The 20,603-nt window shown below is 47.9% G+C and overlaps 2 protein-coding genes across 10 annotated transcripts in view; both read right to left on the bottom strand.

Moving 5' to 3' along the window:
- The window catches only part of LOC102158693 (CMRF35-like molecule 1), a 437,861-nt gene that overhangs the window by 356,846 nt on the left and 60,412 nt on the right, over window positions 1-20,603 (bottom strand). The gene's annotated exons all lie outside the window — the stretch shown is intronic.
- The window catches only part of LOC102159509 (CMRF35-like molecule 6), a 52,705-nt gene that overhangs the window by 4,480 nt on the left and 27,622 nt on the right, over window positions 1-20,603 (bottom strand). For 3 of the 9 annotated variants that reach the window (XM_084983821.1, XM_084983820.1, XM_013980777.3), the window contains exons 2-4: window positions 15,848-15,921; window positions 2,171-2,416; window positions 666-992 (exon numbers count right to left, since the gene is read on the bottom strand). In XM_084983821.1, the coding sequence (XP_084839947.1) occupies window positions 666-992; window positions 2,171-2,225 (382 nt within the window). In that variant the 5' untranslated portion in view covers window positions 2,226-2,416; window positions 15,848-15,921. Of the gene's footprint in view, window positions 1-665; window positions 993-2,170; window positions 2,417-15,847; window positions 15,925-19,574; window positions 19,647-20,216; window positions 20,291-20,603 lie in introns of all 9 variants that reach the window. The other 6 variants (XM_084983817.1, XM_005668629.4, XM_084983815.1 and 3 more) reach the window with 5 other exon arrangements.

The raw sequence follows: 20,603 nt of genomic DNA, 5'->3' as shown, positions 1-20,603 counted from the left end.
GCTGGGCTGAGAGCCCCATGAGGGCAGAAACTGAGTCTAAGTCCCCCTCGGTCCCTGGCATCAGCACACCTGGCCCAGAACAGACAGGCAATGCCCGTTTTCAACGACTGCGGAAAAAAACCCAAAGGTCAACCCGGGGCCCACCTGCAAAGCAGCTGTCCCCTCTGCCCCGCGCCCCGGGACCTGCAGCTTTGATGTGGCCTGGGTGACGGCTCCAATGGCTGCCATCTAGTAAGTCCTCGTGAACTACCAGCCGCCACGATCAATGGTTGCCACCTGTCAATGTGTTTATTGCCACAAACCCTCTCGAGGCGATACTATTGTCAAGGCCATTTCACAAATGGGGCAACAGAGGCACCAGCCCGTTGGGTTGCCTGCCCAACGCACACAGCCGGAAGTGGCAGAGCTGAGGCCCGAACCCAGCCTTCCGACTCCGGGGCCCACACTTTCACCAACACATCTCACCTGTCAGGTTTACACGCAGGCTCGGAGGCCTGCTCTTACACACGCATGTGCATGCACACAGGGGCCCTCCTTGCCCCCCTCCCCACCCAGGAAGGCAGTCCTGGGGCCAGGGCTGGACCCCACTCCACCCCTCAGCCAGAGAGACCCGGACCCTGACTTCAGCCACTGCCAGGCAAAGGGGGAGGGGAGGCATTCATTACCTGGAAAAACAGTCACTGCCACCGGGACCTGGGGGACATTTTTGTCCACCCCACACCAGTAAGTGTCGGCATCTCCCACCTCCAGATCCTTCATGACCACGAGGAACATGTGCTCCGAGGGGCTGTCTTTCAGGGTCACTCGGCCTCGCCTCACCTCCTGCCCTGCCCCAAGCGCCGTTTCAATGACCCGGACGCAGCGTCTCCGGTCAGGCCCCCGGCACAAGAATTTCCTGTGACCCTCCTCTCCTTCTCTGTACATGCACTTCACCACCAGCGTCCCCGCCACGGTGCCATTTAAGATCCCGGGGATGCTCATAGCGAAACAGCCTGAAACACACAAACCCACACACCCTCAGCCCCCGCGTCCCTGGGATCCAGCCCCCATCACTGACCTTCGCCATGACCGTGACTGAGCAGATACGCCGCATCCCATCCCTAGGTGTCCCCTGCCCCCGCGTCCTCCCATCATTACAGGGAAGACGCCTGGTCTTGCAAGCACACGGGCAGCTGTGCACCCTTCAGAGCTGTGAGCAAGATGATTTTTCGGCTGCTTCTCTAGGAAACCAGAAAAACCCTCCTTCCATGGCTAATTAACCACACACGCACACGCACACGCTCACTCATCCTCCTCTCAAACCTTTTCTCCACACTCGCCTTTCTTCCCAAATCTTCTAACCACCCTGGATCTCTGGAGGTAACAGCCCTGTGAGTCACCTCCTCTGGGTGATTTTTCCCTCCTTTATGAGCCCAACGTGACGCCCCTGCATGGAGGGGACAGTGAGAGGAAATTGAGCGAGGGTCCAGCACCATCCCCATCATAACAGCTGACACTGATTCGGGGCTCAGGAAGCACTGGGCACCGTTCTACGCTCTCTGCGTGCGGTAAGGGGTTTAAGCCTAGACGCAGCCCTCTGAAGGATTCATCTACGACTCTGTCCCCATCACGACTGGGCTTCATCAATCCCTGAGTTAACACGGCGTTAGGATGGGTGGGGTTTGGAATCTGAATATACAAGGAAGAAGGCAGAGAGAGGGTTCCTCTCAAGCCACAGGACTGAAGCCAGAATACCTTGCTTCTGAGAGAGGACCCAGCCATGGGTGATGCAGCCTTCGCCAGGTTGGGGGAAGGATGAAGGGAGGGAGGGAGTCAGGAGGGAGCAGAGACATGACAGAAAGGGAATAAGGGGGACCTGAGCGAAGGTCGAAGCACCTGCACTAATCAGCCTTAGCTCTGCCCCTTCCTCATCCGGCCAAGGACAACACGCACGGCATACACAGAACCCTTCTTGCCATAGCAGTTTATGCCTCGAGTCGGGAAAAGGAAGATTTTCCCCTTCTCCCTTCAGAAGGGATGATATGGGGGAAATAAGGTCAGTAGATCAATACCTAGAATCTTCCAGGAAGCGCGCCCCAGCCTTCTGAACCTCCTCCCCACGTCTTGCCATAGCATCTCCTTCTGCCGTGCTGGGCAGAGAAGACCCGCCCAAGGCCAGGGTCCCACTCACCTGGAAGGCAGAGAAGCAGGAAGGCCCTGGTCTCGAGGGAACATTCCTGGACCATGTCTGCAGGAGGAATAACACCTGAGGCCCTCGGGTGCTGAGCGATCCAGAGCCAAGTACTTGCTTCTCTTTTTTTGTTCCTCCTCCCATCCCCGTTCTTGCTACCATATCACTTCTTGATTTGTCCAAAAGTAGTTCTCAGAATGAATGAATAGGAAGATTACTGGAATTTTTTTTGAAGTGTGTGTTTGTCTGCAAGTAAGGAGAGAAAAGTGGTAAAAAAAAAAAAATTAAGGACTTGAAGTATTTGTTAAGTGACTTAGAAATACTACACATGGTGGCTGGAAAGGAACTTCAGCTACACCAGTGGGGGGGGGGTTAAAGTTTAATTCAATTCAATTCTATTCTATTCTGCACCCATGGCACATCGACATTCCCGGGCCAGGGATCAAACCCGTGCCACAGCAGTGACCTAGCGCTGGATCCTTAACCCCCTGAGCCACCTACTCCAGTGTTTTTTAAGTTCTTTGACTTAAAAATCAGTAAGAAATACAATTTATATGTCAGTCCAGAATTACCATGCATCTTTATTTCTGAAACATTTTCTATTTTCTTCCTTCCTTCTTTTTTTTTTTTTTTTTTTTTTTTTGTCTTTTTGCCTTTTCTAGGGCCGCTTCCCCCAGCATATGAAGGTTCCCAGGGTAGGGGTCGAATTGGAGCTGTAGCTGCCAGCCTACGCCAGAGCCACAGCAATGCAGGATCTGAGCTGCATCTGCAACCTACACCACAGCTCACAGCAATGCCGGATCCTTAACCCACTGAGCAAGCGCAGGGACCGAACCCAAAACCCCATGGTTCCCAGTCAGATTCGTTAACCGCTGCACCACGAAGGAAACTCCCCTTCCTTTCTTTTTAAATGCTGGTTTCCACCCTCCAAATTGGTCTTATAACCTAGTCATAGCAAACCACCATAGCCTACTGACCTAGTGCAGTCCTCTCAAGTTAGTTGAAGAAACCAAAGCCTGAAAGTGAAGTGATTCCAATGAAGCCAGGCTGGAACCCAGGATCTCACGGCTCTGGTCCAACGCACTTCCTCTCCCCATAACTTACATCAATGAGGCCAAACACTTAGTTTGTTAAAGGAATGACCTGCGCCCCCAGCCCTCCTCTCTCTTCTCTCCAAAGTCACCCCACCCTTTCGGCTCCATCAAAGCTCTCCTTCCTGTGAGACTCCTAGCTTGTGGACCTCAAGCAGAAATTAGAGCTGCAGGTGGTGAAAGTCCAAAGCGAGAATTTTACCCACCAAGGTAGACTCCGCAGCATCAGGAGGGACCAAACTGGACACTTGACAGTTCCGTAAAAGGCGTTACCAGGCCTTCTCAGGAAAATGGACATTTGCTGGATTCCTTTACACTTAATTTATAGTTTGGTGTTTAAAAAACATTTTTTTTAGGATTTACTTTATGTTTTTAGTGTTTTTCATTTAAGTCACATTGGGAGAAGGGAGGGGGCTCTAAAGCTGTCTGTCCTGCCACATACCCAGGAACTGTGCAGGTCCAGCTGGCAAGCAAAAAACGGTGGGAATCGCTAGGCACAGAAACTTGGCCTATTTGTTCGCAAACCCTTTGCTATCCCTCACCTGCTCTGCTTGTTTCAGGGGCCCGAGCCTTGGAGGTTGTGTTCTCCCAGCTCGGAAGTCAATCTGCTCTGATTGCATTCAGCCAACAGGAAGTCCTGGCAGGAGGCTGGGGGTGGGAAGGAGGGGTTTTCTCACCGCTTTCTCGGTGCACCTCTGCCACAGCCCCATCACCTCCAGGGCACCAGCCCCTCAGGAGAAGCTGGCTGTGGTCCTAGGGACGGCAGAGGGACTTGCACCAGGGTTTCTGCCTCCTCCCTCCGTGTCTTCAGCCTAAGGGTGGCAGGACCCTCTGCTGTTGCTAATCTCTGTGCCGCAGAGGTCTCTGGCTTTCCGGCCTTTCCATCACTCCCATTTTAAAGGCTTATAATGGTTTCTGTTGTCTTGGCTGGGCCCTGACTGATACAACCTGTCAGATCCTAATCTTCACGCTTTGTATGTGTTTACTCGGCAAAGAAAGGGGCTTTTTAAAAATAACAAAAGCTGCTCCTAATACCCTTATCACTCACGAAATTGCAAGCGTTTTCGGAGCTCTGAGTCAGAAACTGGGGGCAAAAATGAAATAGATATTTAGCACAGCTCTTAAGTCCTTATGCCTTCCAATCACTCGGCCATTTGGTAAAGCCAATGGACTTCCTCACAGAATAATCCTTTTAAATGCGTGTAACAAAATGCACAGGATTGCAAAGGAAATCAATTACACGGAAATACTGTTCTCAAAATACTTTCGAAATCAGATTTGTGAGATTCCTATTTCTGCCCACCATGCGGCAACAAGGATCGATGTATTCTACAACTAAAAACAACAGCAATTAAAAAAATAACCACAGATGGGATATATGAAGCAACCGTTTCCAGACACTGGACATCAGACAAAGAAGGACAGTGATCCCTGAGGATGGAAAATAAACAGGCGAGCCCTGTGATGTCCACCTGTGATCTTATCACCTTTAGTTTCTAGGCTCAGGAAGAGGGACCCCCGCCCCCCGCCCCCCGCCCCCCGCAGCAAAGCCTGGTAGGCTTCCTGAGTTGGAAGGACAGAGCCTGGATTCCAGGGAGACCAACGCTGATAAAGTGTGCAGAACGGAGTCCCAGAGAGGAGAGCGTTACCCAGAAAGAGGAACCAGGGTTAGGCAGAGCATCCCCTCGGCAGGGAAGGTCAAAGTCAAAGTCACCTCACATTTCCTATTAAGAGTCTTCATGAGGGAGGAGGAAAAGCCTGCAGAAGCCCTGACTTAAAGCTCTTCTGGGGAGGAAGTCCTTGTGCCATGTCTTTACAGACAGGCTTGTCTGCATAATTAACTAAGGGAGAAACCTGCCTCGTGCCAAATAGTCCCAAGTTATAACTGGACTTCAGCATGAATGGAAGTTGCATTGAAGTTTCATGTGAATCTCTGCACCAGAGAGAAATGATTCATTTATTTCTAATGAAGGAGAGTCAACGCATTCTTTCCCCGGCCGGCAACTGCGTGCAGTATTTCCCCAGAACGCCACGGCAGGATGAAGCCAAAAGCCCTCCGCAATTCCCGCTCTTCCCCTCAATCCCCCGAGGAGGAAGATCAGCTCCGGGGCCCTAGACACTTAGTATCTTTGAAGCTTCACACCTTCCACACAGAGTGAAAACCCGAGGCTAGTGTTGTCCAAAATGAGGGTGAGACTTGTCAGTGTAGAGTACAGGGAACCAGGTCCGATCTCTTGGGATAGAACGCGATGGGGAATGATATGAGCAAAAGAACGTATAGATATGAAAGCCTGCGTCACTTTGTGCTGTACAGCAGACATCAGCGCAACACTGTAAACCAGCTATACTTTAATTACAAAACAAAAGACCTGGAAGTACATCTTGAAATGCATGCAGTGGGTCTGGAGCAGATTCCCTTTTTTTTTTTTTTTTTTTTTTTAGGGCTGCACCCATGGCATATGGAGGTTCCCAGGCCAGGGGTCGAATGGGAGCTACAGCTGCCAGCCTACACCAGAGCTGCAGCAAGGCCAGATCCGAGCCACGTCTGTGACCTACAGCACAGCTTGTGGCAACGCTGGATGCTCAACTCACTGAGCGAGGCCAGGGATCAAACCCGCAACCTTATGGTTCCTAGTTGGATTTGTTTCCGCTGCGCCATGACAGGAACCCCGAGCAGATTCCTTCTTATACACAGGATGTGTTCAGACAGATTTGAGTGCATCTCAGGTAGTTAGAAGCTTTTCTGTTTCCTCTGTGTGTGGGCAGAGTTGCAATGTAAACTGAATTCCTCACTGTGAGTCATGGTTAAAAAAAAGGTTGGAAGTTATGACCCAGATGGCATCTGAGTGTTTTATATTTCAGAAGGGACCCTCTCACGGCTTGCGATCTCTTGGGAGCCCCATCAAGCATGTTCTGGTCCAGAAAGGAGACGCAGCCCTGAGTTTGGCAGGGAACACCTACGTTTTTTTCATGTGGGTGCTGGACCTCGCATTTTGACAGCAAAGTATCTGCCAGGGATGTGAAACCAGAGATTCTTGTGGTTATAGCTGAAATCATCTGCTCACATCATTCCATTTATGGCATTTTTTTTTTTTAAAGATACGCAGTCCCAACACAGACCAGGCTGAGAAGGGGGTGCTGGTGTCAGGAGACGGCAGCGAACCGGAGGGACCTGTCCAGAGGCAGGGAGCGTGCAGAGCAGGCTGCTGCGTTGGCCATGAGCCCCCGTGCCCTCACCCATGCACCTGCCTCGTTCCCCATGATCACCCCACCAGCCCACTCGTGTGTCTTCATCCCTTTGAACCACTTCCATATTTCAGGGGTTTTTCACTTTTCACTTCTTTTTATTTCAAGCTATTAAGGCATGCAAACTTGGCCGTGCTAAGCATAGCCTGGATCAGGAAAGAGGACTCTATGGGAAGGATCTGGAAAGACGAAGGTGAGCAAGGCCACTAAGAAAGGTCTGGCGGTTCTCCGGGGCCCCTCCTTAACCTTCACAGCCACACCAGACAGGGCTGGGGAGCGGATAGCAGGGGATTCAAGGTGAGAGAGAGCCCCTTGAGCCAAAGGTCTTAAGTTTGGGGGAGGGTTAGGCAGGAGGTCACAGATAGCCTTGGGATTGTAATGAAAGCTCACTCCCGAAAAACACAGATGCTGGATTTGACACAGTATTTCAGGACCCCTGCCCCAACTAGAGTCCCTGTACACAACTCAGATGAAGAACCCTACCCTGAGACCTGGTCCAAGTCTCTTATACCCAAAGGCTCTGGGTCCCTGACTTTTCATTCATTATGAAGCAACAATTTTCATGCATCCAGCGCTATGAGCTTCACCAGTCATAGTGAAGCTTGTCGTGCATGAAACACGTGTCACAGCCTAAAATCAAGGAACTCAGCCAGATGGTGGTGTTTCATTAGATCCATTACAGTCTGACAAGGCAGGCAAAGATGACCACCCCTCAACACAGGTGAGAAAATGAAAGATTAAAAAAGATTTCCCCCAGGAGCTCTCATCTCAGCTCAGTGGGTTAAGAATCCAACTAGGAACCATGAGGATGCGGGTTGGATCCCTGGCCTCCCTCAGTGGGTTAAGGATCCAGCGTTGCCACCAGCTGCAGCACAGATGGAGGATGTAGCTCAGATCTGCCATGGCTATGGCTGTGGTGTAGGCTGGCAGCGGCAGCTCTGATTCAACCCCTAGCCTGGGAACTTTTATATGCAGCATCCGCAGACCTAAAAAGAAAAGAAAAGAAGGACTTCCCCCAAAGACAAAGTGGCAAACTTCCCAGAGCAGGATGGAATGGAGCTTCTGGATACCTGCCGGGGCTCCCACTGTCCTCCCTGCCACCAGCACACCAACACCAACCCACGTGCCTCTGTCCTCTTCACGTTAAGCTGCAGACACGGCCTTCCTTTGCCCTGGGATCCATCGGGCAGTCAGCCGCCCCATGGGGAGAGCCCACGAGGCAGCCCTACATTGCATTTGGAGCACCCACCGAGCAACACCCACCTTGCCCTCCAGACCTTCCCACCTCACCCTGGGCTGTCTCTGCCCATCTCCTCTCGGCCGCCTTTCTGAGACCCATTCAACCCACAGCCCAGCGCAGCCGGCCAGCAAGAGCAGAAGCAGGGAGGGGAGACTGCTGAGCAGACCAGTGGGAGGGCCATGGGGACAGGCAATGAATGTCCCCTCTTCCCCTATTTCATCCTCAGGACCCACACCCTAAGCCACGCCACTTTAATGACTGGCCCACTTAGAGCCACGGAGGTCTACCGGGCAGAAAGATGCTAACATTAGCCTTCAAACCAGGAAAATATCTATTTCAGAGACACTTTTCTACATCCTCCCTTTGCCAATTGAAGGCCAGAGAGACGTTCACCGGGTCCCCGGAGAAACGCCGCAGGTCACTCCCGTGATGGTGACTTCCATTAGAACAGCAGGCTTGGAGCTCCTGTCGTGGCGCAGTGGTTAACGAATCCGACTAGGAACCATGAGGTTGCGGGTTCGATCCCTGCCCTTGCTCAGTGGGTTAACGATTCGGTGTTGCCGTGAGCTGTGGTGTAGGTTGCAGACGTGGCTCGGATCCCGCGTTGCTGTGGCTCTGGCGTAGGCCGGTGGCTACAGCTCCAATTCGACCCCTAGCCTGGGAACTTCCATATGCTGCGGTAGCGGCCCAAGAAATAGCAAAAAGACAAAAAAAAAAAAAAAAAAAAAAAAAAAAAAAAAAAAATAGAACAGCAGGCTTGACTTTCCAAAGCTCTTCTGCTTGTGTCAGCACAGACAGGCTCCAGAACAGAATGGCGTCTCAGAAATCATCACTTTCTAGCTTAGATCCTTCCCGGAAATTTGCTTCAAAGCTGCTTTTCCATCTGAAATCGACTTTGGGGTCATTTGCAGAAAATTCCCCAGCAAAAGTCACTTCTTAATTCTTCATTTTGGCCTAGAATGTTTTCTTTTCTTTTTTTTTCTTTCTTCTTCTTCATTTTGTTTTGTTTTGCCTTTTTAGGGCCACACCTGCAGTATATGGATGTTCTCAGGTTAGGGGTCAAATCAGAGCTGCAGCTGAGGCCTATGGCACAGCAACACTGGATCTGAGCTGCATCTGCGACCTACTCCCACCACACAAGGCCTAGGATTAAATCCTCACAGACACTATGCTGGGTTCTTAACTGGCTGAGCCACAATAGGAACTCTCTTAAGATTTTTTATTTTCAGGAGTTCCCACGGTGGCTCAGTGGTAATGACTCCAACTAGTATCCATGAGGACTCAGATTTGATCCCTGGCCTCGCTCAGTGGGTTAAGGATCCGGCATTGCCGGGATCTGTGCTGTAGGCCGTAGGCATGGCTCGGATCCCACTTTGCTATGGCTGTGGCTGTGGCCGGCAGCTATAGCTCTGATTCAGCCCCTAGCCTGGGAACCTCCATATGTCCCGTGTGTGCCCTGAAAAAAAAATTTTTTAAATAAGAAGATTTTTTATTTTTACTTTTTTTTTTTTTATGGCCGCACCTATGTCATATACAGAAGGGGCCAGGGACTGAATCCGGGTCACAAGTGCCTCAGTGCTGGATCCTTTAACCCACTGTCCCAGGCCAGGGACCAAACCTGCACCTCTGAAATGACCTGAGTCAATACCCTCGGATTCTTAACATACTGTGCCACAGCAGGAACTCCTGGCCAAGGCTATTTTCTCTCAGTGCTGTCATTCATTGGACAACTCACTCCAAGGTCAAAGGAATAAGGTTTCTCTAAAGCAGACAAATTCTTTTTATTTTTATTTATTTATTTTTTTATTTTCTAAGGCTGCACCTGAGGCATATGGAGGTTCCCAGGCTCGGGGTCTAATCAGAGCTGTAGCCACCAGCCTTCACCAGAGCCATAGCAACACCAGATCCAAGCCGCATCTGTGACCTACACCACATCTCACGGCAACACCGGATCCTCAACCCACTGAGCGGGGTCAGGGATCAAACCCGCAACCTCATGGTTCCTAGTCGGATTCGTTTCCGCTGCACCACGACAGGAACTCCCTTCAGGTATTTTTCTAAGGCACACCAGTAAGTGTTGGGGTCATCTTCCCACGCAGTCTCCCTGGCGACGGTGAAGGTGCCATGTCCGGGATCATTTTTAATGGAGACCAGGCCTCTTCTCTGCTTCAGCTCCTTTGGTCTTAGTGACGTGGGACCAGGGGTCCCAGGTGGCTCCCCGAACCCTCATCTCACTCACTGCTCCCGGCCTGGCCCTCGGGGCATCACGCTGCCAGCCTCCCTCTCTTTGGGTTACTCTCCCAGCCGGACCTCTGCCTGAAGATTCATCTGAGACACAAATGCCCATGTATCTTCTCGGCTGTCAAGGTGACCCAGAAATGCCACATTGTGGCACCAGCACACACAGCAACAACAACAACAAACTAAAACTGGAGGGGGAGTTCCCATCATGGCTCAGTGGTAACGAACCCGACTAGTATCCATGAGGATATGGGTTTGATCCCTGGCCTCACTCAGTATTTTAAGGAGCCGGCGTTGGCATGAGCTGTGGTGTAGGCTTGAACAGAAGGGGGACCCCCATTTGTTGAAAACCTGCTGTATTAGACCTCGCAGCAGCTCTCCATGGGGAATGCCACATCCCCATCACATGGATGGAAAGACTGAGGCTCAGGATGTTGTGTGCCATGGCCAAGTTCATAATATCCTGGATAAGTTGTAAGTGAAAGAGGAGGCATTGGAGCCAACGTCTGCCTGACTTTGTGCTCTCATCACCAAAGTAGATGGTGGTGCAAAGGGATGAGAAGCCTCTGGATGCTGAATGCTTTAGATAAATGGACTTAGAATGTTTATTAATAATTCTAATAGGGAGCTCCCGTCGTGGCACAGCAGAAACGAATCCGACTAGGAACCATGAGGTTGCGGGTTTGATCCCTGGCCTTGCTCAGTGGGTTGAGGATCTGGTGCTGCCTTGAGCTGTGGTGTAGGTCGCAGACACAGCTCGGATCTGGCATTGCTGTGGCTCTGGCATAGGCTGGCAGCTGTAGCTCCAATTAGACCCCTAGCCTGGGAACCTTCATGTGCCACAGGTGAGGCCCTGAAAAGACAAAAAGACAAATAATAATAATAGTAATTATTATTATTATTATAACCCATCTTTATTGAAAAAATTCCACTATCTCTGCTATCTCATTTCGTTCTGACAATCACCCTGGGAAGAAGGACAAATCATTAACCCCTGTTTTGCAGACGAGGAAACCAAGGTTGTGATTTACCTAAGATCAAAAAGCCAGCCAGTAGCCAAGTCAGAGTTCAAAGTCACATGCCTCTGTTCCCCAGCCCCATGCTTCCAACCAGTTTATATGCAACTTCTCGTGGTTGATAAGGTCCATGAAGATAAAAGAACAAATATCCCCATCCCCACCTTTTCTCCGAGTAACTACGCTGAATTCAGGGTGCTGTCAGCCAGGCCCCGAGGCACTGGCCGCCTTCTGGGAGCTCCCAGAAGAGGTGAGAGATGGGCCGGGAAGATAACTGTGGCTCTGGATCTCTCCAGGCACAGGCACAAGCTCTGCCTGCATAGCCCAGTTTCCTAGCGGGCAGGCCCCACAGAAGAACACATGCAAATGCTCAGAGTCGAATACAAGGAACTTCCACCCCATCCCACCCATGCTTGTGTGTGGCGTGCATAGTCCTGTGCTTAGCAGGAGAATGACAAAACCCAGCTTCTAATTTAGGAATCACAAAGATCCATATAAGCAGCAATGCCTAGGAACCACCCAGCCTTGCACAATTCCCTCTGAATCTGGCCTAGAGTTTCAGTTCCCAGATTTGACAGGTTTCAGTGTGAGCTCAGGCATGTGTGGCGAGAAGGGTTGAGTGTCCCAGGAAATTGAGGCATGTAAGTCAATGGTGAAAGGCAGCCACAAAAGTGGCACAGGGTTCTCTGCGGTCAGTGGTTAGGGCGTTGCAAATTAAAAGTGTCTGAGTCCCCCTAAATCTAGGGGGCAATTTTATGCTCATAGATTCATGGAATTGTACAGCATCCAGAAATAAACTCGAATCTACGTGGTCAACTGAGGCTTGACCAAGACACGAAGACAATTTGATGGAAAAGGGAAAACAGTGCTAGAGCTACTGAACACCCACATGGGGAAAAAATGAACCCTGGCCTCTACTCGCTCCATACACACAAATTGATTATAATTGTTTTAATTGTTTAAAAGGACTTCAACACAAAGGCAGACCTCTATGGCTTTTTAGATGCAAGAGAATATTTTTGCAACCTTGAAACAGACGACTGCTTTCTTAGGACAGAAAGGCCACCACCATAGGTGTTCCCTTGTGGTACAGTGGGTTAAGGATCTGGTGTGGTCCCCACAGTGGCTCGGGTCTGCTGCTGTGGGCACGGGTTTGATCCCTGACCTAGGAACTTCCGCATGCCACGGGTGCAGCCCAAAACAAAAAGCACCTTCATATATTACAGTTTGGATTTCATCAAAATTAAGATTTTCTGTTCATCAAGAGACAGCCTTTACAAAATGAAGAGGCAGTCGAGAGACTCGGAGAGACACACACATGCATGCGTCTCGTCATCGACTGTAGAGCATAGAAATCTAGAATGTATAAAGGACTCTCATAAATCATCAGTAAAAAAGGGAAGAAACTCAGCTTTTTAAATTGGCCAAAGATTTGAACGGACACTGCACTGAGGGAGATACATGAATAACGAACGTGCATATGAAAGGACATTGGGGAGTTCCCGTTGTGGCTCAGTGGTTAATGAATCAGACTAGGAACCATAAGGATGCAGGTTCAATCCCTGGTCTTGCTCAGTGGGTTGAGATCTGGCGTTGCAGTGAGCTGTGGTGGAGGTTGCAGATGCGGCTCAGGTCCCGCCTTGCTGTGGCTGTAGGGTAGGCTGGCAGCTGTAGCTCTGATTCACCCCCTTGCCTGGGCCCCTCCATATGCCCTACCTGGGTGTGGCCCTGAAAAAAGACAAAAGACAAAAAAAAAAAAAAAAAAAAAAAAAGAAGGAAAGAAAGGGCATTTGGCAGCCTTGGTTTTCAGAGAAATGCAATTTAAAACCACAATGAGAACAGCATTGATGGTTGCACACAAAAAAGTGAATATATTTAATGCCACTGCACTGTTTGGGGGATGGTTTAAATGGTCGATTTTATGTTATGTTTATCTTACCACAATTTTTTAAAAGCACAGGAAATGGACACATAGGTACTTAAGAGACTCCCTCTGTTCAAAAGATCATAATTTTCAGGAAAAGATTTATTCATACACATATACAGACCCAACTTCTTCCTTCTTATCTTCCTTCCTGGCTAGTAGGTCCTGTCATCACTAATTTTAATGATTTTATACATTATTTCACGGGCAAGGAAGTAACATCAATAAGACGAGGTATTAATAGATGTTAACACGAGTTTAAATACGATTTTTAAATGTACCGCCCCTCAAAAAAGGAACCCGCTTACACTGTTGCTGGGAATGGCAAATGGTGCAGCCACTGTGGAAAACAGTATAGAGGTTCCTCAAAAAACTAAAAGTAGAGTTACCACATGGTCCAGCAATCTCACTCCTGGGCATATATCTGGAGAAAAGTTGAATTTGAAAAAGATACATGCACCCCTATGTTCACTGAAGCCCTATTCACAATAGTTAAGTCACGGAAGAAACTTAAACGTCCATCAACAGATGAGTGGATAAAGAAGAGTGGTATATATATTCAACGGAATACTACTCAGCCATAAAAAAGAATGAAATAATGCCATTTACAGCAACATGGATAGAACCAGAGATGATCATACTAGGTGAGGTAAGCCAAACAGAGAAAGATAAATATCATATGATATCACTTACATGTGGAAATAAACTTATCTATGAAACGGAAACAGACGCATAGACATAGAGAACAGACTTGTGGTTGCCAAGGGGGAGGGAGGAGGGACGGGGATGGAGTTTGGGGTTCGTAGATGCAAACAATTCCATTTAGAATGGATAAGCAATGAGGTTCTCCTGTACAGCACAGGGAACTCTATCCAGTCTCCTGGGATAGACCGTGATGGAAGATGATATAAGAAAGGGAATGGATATATACTTATGACTGGGTCACTGGGCTGCATAGCAGAAATCGAGACGACATTATAAATCAACTATACTTTAATTAAAGACAAAAACAAGGAACAAAAAAACAAGCAAAAGACCCCCACCCATCTGGACCAGTTCAACAAAGGCCTGTGAAGAGCACCCACTCCTGGTGACTAACTCTGTTTTCATTGGAGGATGTTCGGCCTGATCATTTGAGTCTCCGGAACAGACCTGGCCGCCTGGTAAGTGAAAATAACCTAAGACCATGCCAGGAATATTTCCCAGGGCAAACCAATAAATCAGAAACTTGGCTTATAAATCAGCCTGTCTCCTGGTAAGATGCTCTTTCAAGAATAAACGCCTCTGCAGTTCCTGTCATGGTGCAGCGGAAACAAATCCAACTAGGAACGATGAGGTTGCAGGTTCGATCCCTGGCCTCGCTCAGTGGGCTGAGGATCCGGCATTGCCGTGAGCTGTGGTGTAGATCACAGACACAGCTCAGATCTGGCATTGCACACATGGCTTCCTAGGCTCACGCCTCCCCTCTGCACAGCCCAGCCGTCCCGGCCTCTACCTGGGCCTGCTCCATGGAGCCAGAGCTTCGTTCTCCGACTTCAACGTTCATGTCCATCTCATCATTATGGCTTCCATTCACAACCCAATCTTTGCTCATTCTGCCGTCTTCTTCTTCTTTTATTATTATTGCTTTTTAGGGCCGCACCCACGGCACATGGAGGTTCCCAGGCTAGGGGTCCAATCGGAGCTACAGCTGCCAGCCTACACCGCAACCACAGCCACACAGGATCTGAGCCACATCTGCGACCTACACCACAGCTCACGGCAACACCTGAGCCTTAATCCACTGAGCGAGGCCAGGGATCGAACCCGCAACCTCATGGTTCCTACTCAGATTCATTTCCACTGCGCCACGACAGGAACTCTTTTTTTTTTTTTTTTTTTTTTTTTTAAGGAAGCAACTGAAAAGAGAAGCACTGAGTGTTTGGCAAACAAGTACTAGAAAACAGGACTGTGGCAATCTCCTTCTGTTCTCATAGCCTGGAAACCTCGACAGCACTGTGGCTAAGGAGAGAAGCCACAGGTGCTGGCAGGAGAGTCTCCTTGGAGTGTTGAAAGAGAGCCTTGGGCACGCATGTTCATAACAGCTTTATTCATTATCGCCTAAACTCGGAGGCAGCCAAGATGCCCTTCAGTGATAAGTGGCTCAGTGGGTTAAGGACCCGACTAATATCCATGAGGATGTGAGTTCCACCCTTGGCCTCGCTCAGTGGGTTAAGGATCTGGCGTTGCCATGAGCTGTGGTGTATGCTGCAGACATGGCTCGGATCCCATGTTGCTGTGGCTGTAGTGTAGGCTGGCAGCGGCAGCTCCCATTCGACCACTAGCTGGGGAACTTTCCATGTGCCGTAGGAGTGGCCATAGAAAGAAAAAAAAAAAAAAGACTGGATAAACAAAACATGCTGCATCCTACCTAGGAATGTTATTCGGTGCTAATAAGAACTGAGCTAGAGCATCATGGGGGCAGAAGACATCCCTTTTTATCTCCCTCTTTTAGGAACTAAAAATCTGCATCCATCCATGAACCAAAGTGCCTCTGTGGGAGTTAAGGATCCAGGACCATACCTGTATAGGGAAGTTTGGATGCACTGGAACAGGTAAGAGGGATGCCTCTGGCACGGCCCCTCCCCCAAGGCGGCAGAGTACGGGTCTGAACCAGCCTTTAGGGACCTCTCTCAGGGGAAAAGGAAAGTCAGTGAGTGATGGTTGTCCTGGATTCTGCCAGAGAAGAATCTCTCCCACAGAATCCAAAGTGTTGAGAGGAGCTCTCTAGGACTCCGGGGAAGGAGAAGTTCGGGAGCGAGGCAGATGAGAACATCAGAGGGTATCAAAGCGGTGTGGTTCCTACTGATTGCGCTCAGGACTCCTGCAGGAAGCCTGCCCAACGGTCATTAGGAAAATCTCACCCCGGGATCCCCCTACCTGGTCCACAGGTTCATCCAGCTCACTGGCGGCGGCCCTGGAAAACAGCCCACAGCCTTGAGTTGTAGCGCCACCTGCTGGAAAACAAAGGAGTTTTCTAAGGTCTAGACAAGACAACCAGCTTAAAAATTCTGCCACAAGAGGGAGGAAGAGGATGCCGAGAAGGTTCCAGGCAAGGGTGGTGAAGGTCCCAGAGAGCAGCAGAACCCACAAAAATACCTCCCACCCAAAGGCACTTCGTAAAGTCCGGAGGAGACGACACCACTTCGAATGCGAAAACAACAACGCAAAACTCCAAGGAACATGAAGAAGACACCTGCCATCACCGAAAAATAAGAATCCTCCAAAAATTGACCATCAAGACACAGAATTCTGTAACCTATCCGATAAAGAATTCAAAATAACTATTTTGAGGACTCAAAGCACACACAAACAACTGACTGAAATCAGGAAAACAATACGTGAACAAAATTAGAAACTTAATAGGGAGATAGAAAATTTTCTTTTTCCTTCTTTCTTTATTATTATCACTATTATTATTTGTCTTTTTGTGGCTGCGCCCTCGGCATATGGAGGTTCCCAGGCTAGGTGTCAAATCGGAGCTATAGCCGCCAGCCTACACCACAGCCACAGCAACTCGGGATCCAAGCCACATCTGCGACCTACACCACAGCTCACAGCAGCGCCAGATCCTTAACCCACTGAGTGAGGCCAAGGATTGAACCTGTGTCCTCATGGATGCTAATCAGATTTGTTTCTGCTGAGCCACGACGGGAACTCTTAGACATTTTTCTTAAAGACCCAAACAGAAATTCTGGAGCTAAAGAATTCAATGAATGAATCGAAAAAAGCAATAGATAATATCAACATCAGAACAGACCAAAAACAGAATCAGGGAACTGAAGGATGGGAACTCTGAAATAACTCAGTCAGAGGAGAGAAAAGAAAAAAAAAATGAAAAAGAGTAAAGACAATTTATGTGATCTCTGGACACCAATATACGTGCAAAATAACCAATATTTTGCAGAATAACTGGAACTGCAAAAGGCTGAGAGAGGAACGGGGGTAGAAAGTTTATTTAAAGAAATAATAGCTGAGAACTTCCCAAACCTGGGGAGCAACTTGGACACCCAACTTCATGAAACCAAGAGAGCCCCTCATTATTTCACTACAAAACAACCAGCTCCAAGGGAGCTCCTGTCGGGACTCAGTGGTTAACGAATCCAACTAGGAACCATGAGGTTGTGGGTTCAATTCCTGGCCTCGCTCAGTGGGTTAAGGATCCGGCGTTGCTGTGAGCTGTGGTGTAGGTCACAGATGCGGCTCGGATCCCGCATTGCTATGGCTGTGGTGTAGGCCGGGTGGCCACAGCTCCAATTGGACCCCTAGCCTGGGAACCTCCATATGCCACAGGAGCAGCCCAAGAAATGGCAAAAAAGACAAAAACAAAAACAAAAACAAACAAAAAAAAACCCAGCTCCAAGACACATTATAGTGAAAGTTAAGATCAAGGACAAAGAGCGAATCCTAAAATCAGCAAGAGTAAAAAATGACAACCTACCAAGGAACCTCCATTAGCCTATATGCAGATTTCTCAGCAGCAATTCCACAGCCCAGGAGAAAGTGGAATGACATATTCCAACTGGAAAGGAAAATACCGCCAGCCAAAACTATTCTATCTTGCAAGGATCTTTCAAAAATAAAGGAGAAATAAAATTCCCAGCAAAGAAATGCTGAGGCCATCCATTACCACGAGATCTGCCTTACAAGGAAGGCGGAGAGGAACTCTTTAAGCTGAAGAGAAAATTCTCTAATTACAACACGAAAATATACAACATACTAGTAAAGGGAAATACACAATCAGGTTTAGAAGACTCTAACTCTGTACTATGATGGTGTGTTAGCCACTGAACTATAATATCAATAGTAAAGAAAAGATTAAAAATAAGTACAGCGGGAGTTCCCTTCGTGGCTCAGTGGTTAACGAATCCGACTAGGAATCATGAGGTTGCGGGTTCGATCCCTGGCCTTGCTCAGTGGCTTAAGGATCCAGCATTGCCATGAGCTGTGGTGTAGATCACAGACAAGACTCAGATCTGGCGTTGCTGTGGCTCTGGTGTAGGCCGGCAGCTGTTTCTCCAATTGGACCCCTAGCCTGGGAACCTCCATATGCCGTGAGTGCGGCCCTAAAAAGACAAAAAGATAAAAAATAAAAAAACAAGCCCCAACTTATACGCTGCCTATAAGGATGCACAGATTCTCAATAAAATATTAGCAAACCAAAGTCAGCAGCACATTAAAAGGATCATATACCATGATCAAGTGAGGTTTATCTCTGGGAAGCAAGGATAGTTCAACACACACAAATCAATAAATGTGATACACCACATTAATAGAATGAAAAGATCAAAATCCTATGATTATCTCATTAGATGCAGAAAAAGCACGCGACAAAATGCAACATCCTTTCCTGTTAAAACAAACCTCAACAAATTTGGTATAGAAGAAACATACCTCAACTTAAAATATATATATATATATGCACAAAAGCCCCACAGCTAACATTATACTCAATGATGAAATTCTGAAAGCTTTCCCTTTATGATCAGAAACAAGACAAGAATGCTCTCACCATTCTTTTTTTTAATACAATTCAATGAATTTTATTATATTTATAGCTGTAAAATGCTCTCACCATTCTTATTCAACACAGAACTAGAAAACCTAGCTACAGCAGTCAGGCAAGATAAATATATAAAAGTGAGAAGCTCCCATTGTGGCTCAGCTGTTAATGAACCCGACTAGGATCCATGAGGACGCGGGCTTGATCCCTGGCCTCGCTTAGTGGGTTAAGGATCCAGCGTTGCCATGAGCTGTAGTGTAGGTCAGCACTGTAGCTCTGATTGGACCCCTGGCCTGGGAACCTCCATATGCTGTGAGTACAGCCCTAAAAAGACAAAAAGACAAAAATAATAATAATAATAATAATAATAATAAAATAAAATTTAAAACTATGATTCAAATAGGAAAGGAAGAAGTAAAACTGTCATTACTTGCAGAAGATATGATCTTACACACAGAAAATCCTAAAGACTGAACCAAAAAACTGTTGGAACTAATCAACAAATTCAGTACAGTTGCAAGATATAAAATTAACATATGGAAAACAGTTTGTTTTCTATATGCTAATAATTAACTATCTGAAAAAAGAAATAAAACAGTCTCATTCAAAACAGCATCAAAAAATAAAATGTTCAGGAATAAATTTTACCAAAGAAGTGAAAAATCTGTAATTGAAACTTACAACACCTTGAAAGAAATTGAAGAAGATACCCCAAAAAAATGGAATGTTTATGGATCAGAAAAATTAATATTGTTAAAGTGTCCACAAATCAACCACACTTCAATAAAACTTTAAAGAAGAATGCGGGGGAAAAATCCCATATTACCCAAAGCCATGGACAGATTCACCATAACCACTATGAAAATTTCAGAGCATTTTTTGCAGAAATCAAAAAAAAATCATAAAATTTGTACAAAAGACCTTGAATAGACAAAGTAATCATGAGGAGAACAGAGCCAGAGGCTTCACACTTTCTGATTTCAATGCTGTTACATACAAAGGTTTAGTCATTCAAACAGTACGGTACTGACATTAAAAATAAACGCAAAGACCCATGGGAAAACATAGCCCCCAAATAAATCCCCGCATATACAGGCAACTAACCTTTGAGAAGGGGACCAAGAAGAGCTCTCTATAAGGAAGAGACAGTCTCTTCAACAGGTGATGCTGGGAAAACTGGAAAACCACATGCAGATAAATGAAACCACACCTCTATCTTACATGACTCATAAAAAGTAATTCAAAATGGATTACAGACTTCAGCCTAAGACCCGCCCAGGGACTCCCAGAGCCTCAATTATGAGCAGATTCCAGGATACCTCACAACCTGTAGCCCAGACTTCCTTCCACCCTGCGACCTCTATACCCGTCATGTCCTTGACTGACCCCCTTGGACTGTCTCAAAGATGCACCCAACTTAGCAAGTCCAAAGCTGAACTCATGCTTCTGGCCCTTGGAGAAGGAGCATCACCCTCTGCCACTCCTTCCTAGTTGTTGTCCCTGATCCATCATCCCTGATCCGTCAGTGTCATCAGCCCCCACATCCTGTCCTGCCTGGCGTCATTCCTGCTGCCTCCTAAAGGCTCTCCATCTCCACCAACTTCGCCCAAGCTACCATCACAGCATCACTTAAGAGCCTCCTAGCTGGTGGTCTGCCCACCTCCACTCTTTCATCAGATCCTTAGCCCACTGAGGGAGGCCAGGGATCAAACCCACATCCTCACAGATACTCGCCAGGTTCCTTACCGCTGAGCCACAACGGGAACTTCCTGCCCACGTCCACTCTGGGTTATTCGCCACCCCGCAGCTAGAATACTCTGCTTGAAAAACAAATCAGATCTTATCACTGCTCTATAGAAAACAATTCAAACGCCCCCCCCAGGCCTTACGGATAAAGGCTGAACTCCACCAGACCTCAGTTTGACCCCCGTTGACTTCCCAGGCCTCCCCCCACACCAACCTCTCCTCCTCTTTGCCCGAGTGACAACCACAGAGTTTCAGTTCCTCACAGGGGACACATCCCTTGGCTCCTGGAACATTTCACATGCTGTTTCCTGGACCTAGAAGGCCCCTCTCCTCCCTTGGCCTGATTAACTCATACTCTTCCTTCGGATCTCAAATATATGGTCATTC

This window comes from Sus scrofa, chromosome 12, assembly GCF_054392235.1.
Source record: "Sus scrofa isolate SSC_HxYL_T2T_F1_AM1 chromosome 12, Sscrofa_HxYL_maternal_Yorkshire_Landrace_v2.0, whole genome shotgun sequence".
Classification (NCBI taxonomy): Eukaryota; Metazoa; Chordata; class Mammalia; order Artiodactyla; family Suidae; genus Sus; species Sus scrofa.
This window is presented reverse-complemented; position numbering and strand designations above follow the sequence as displayed.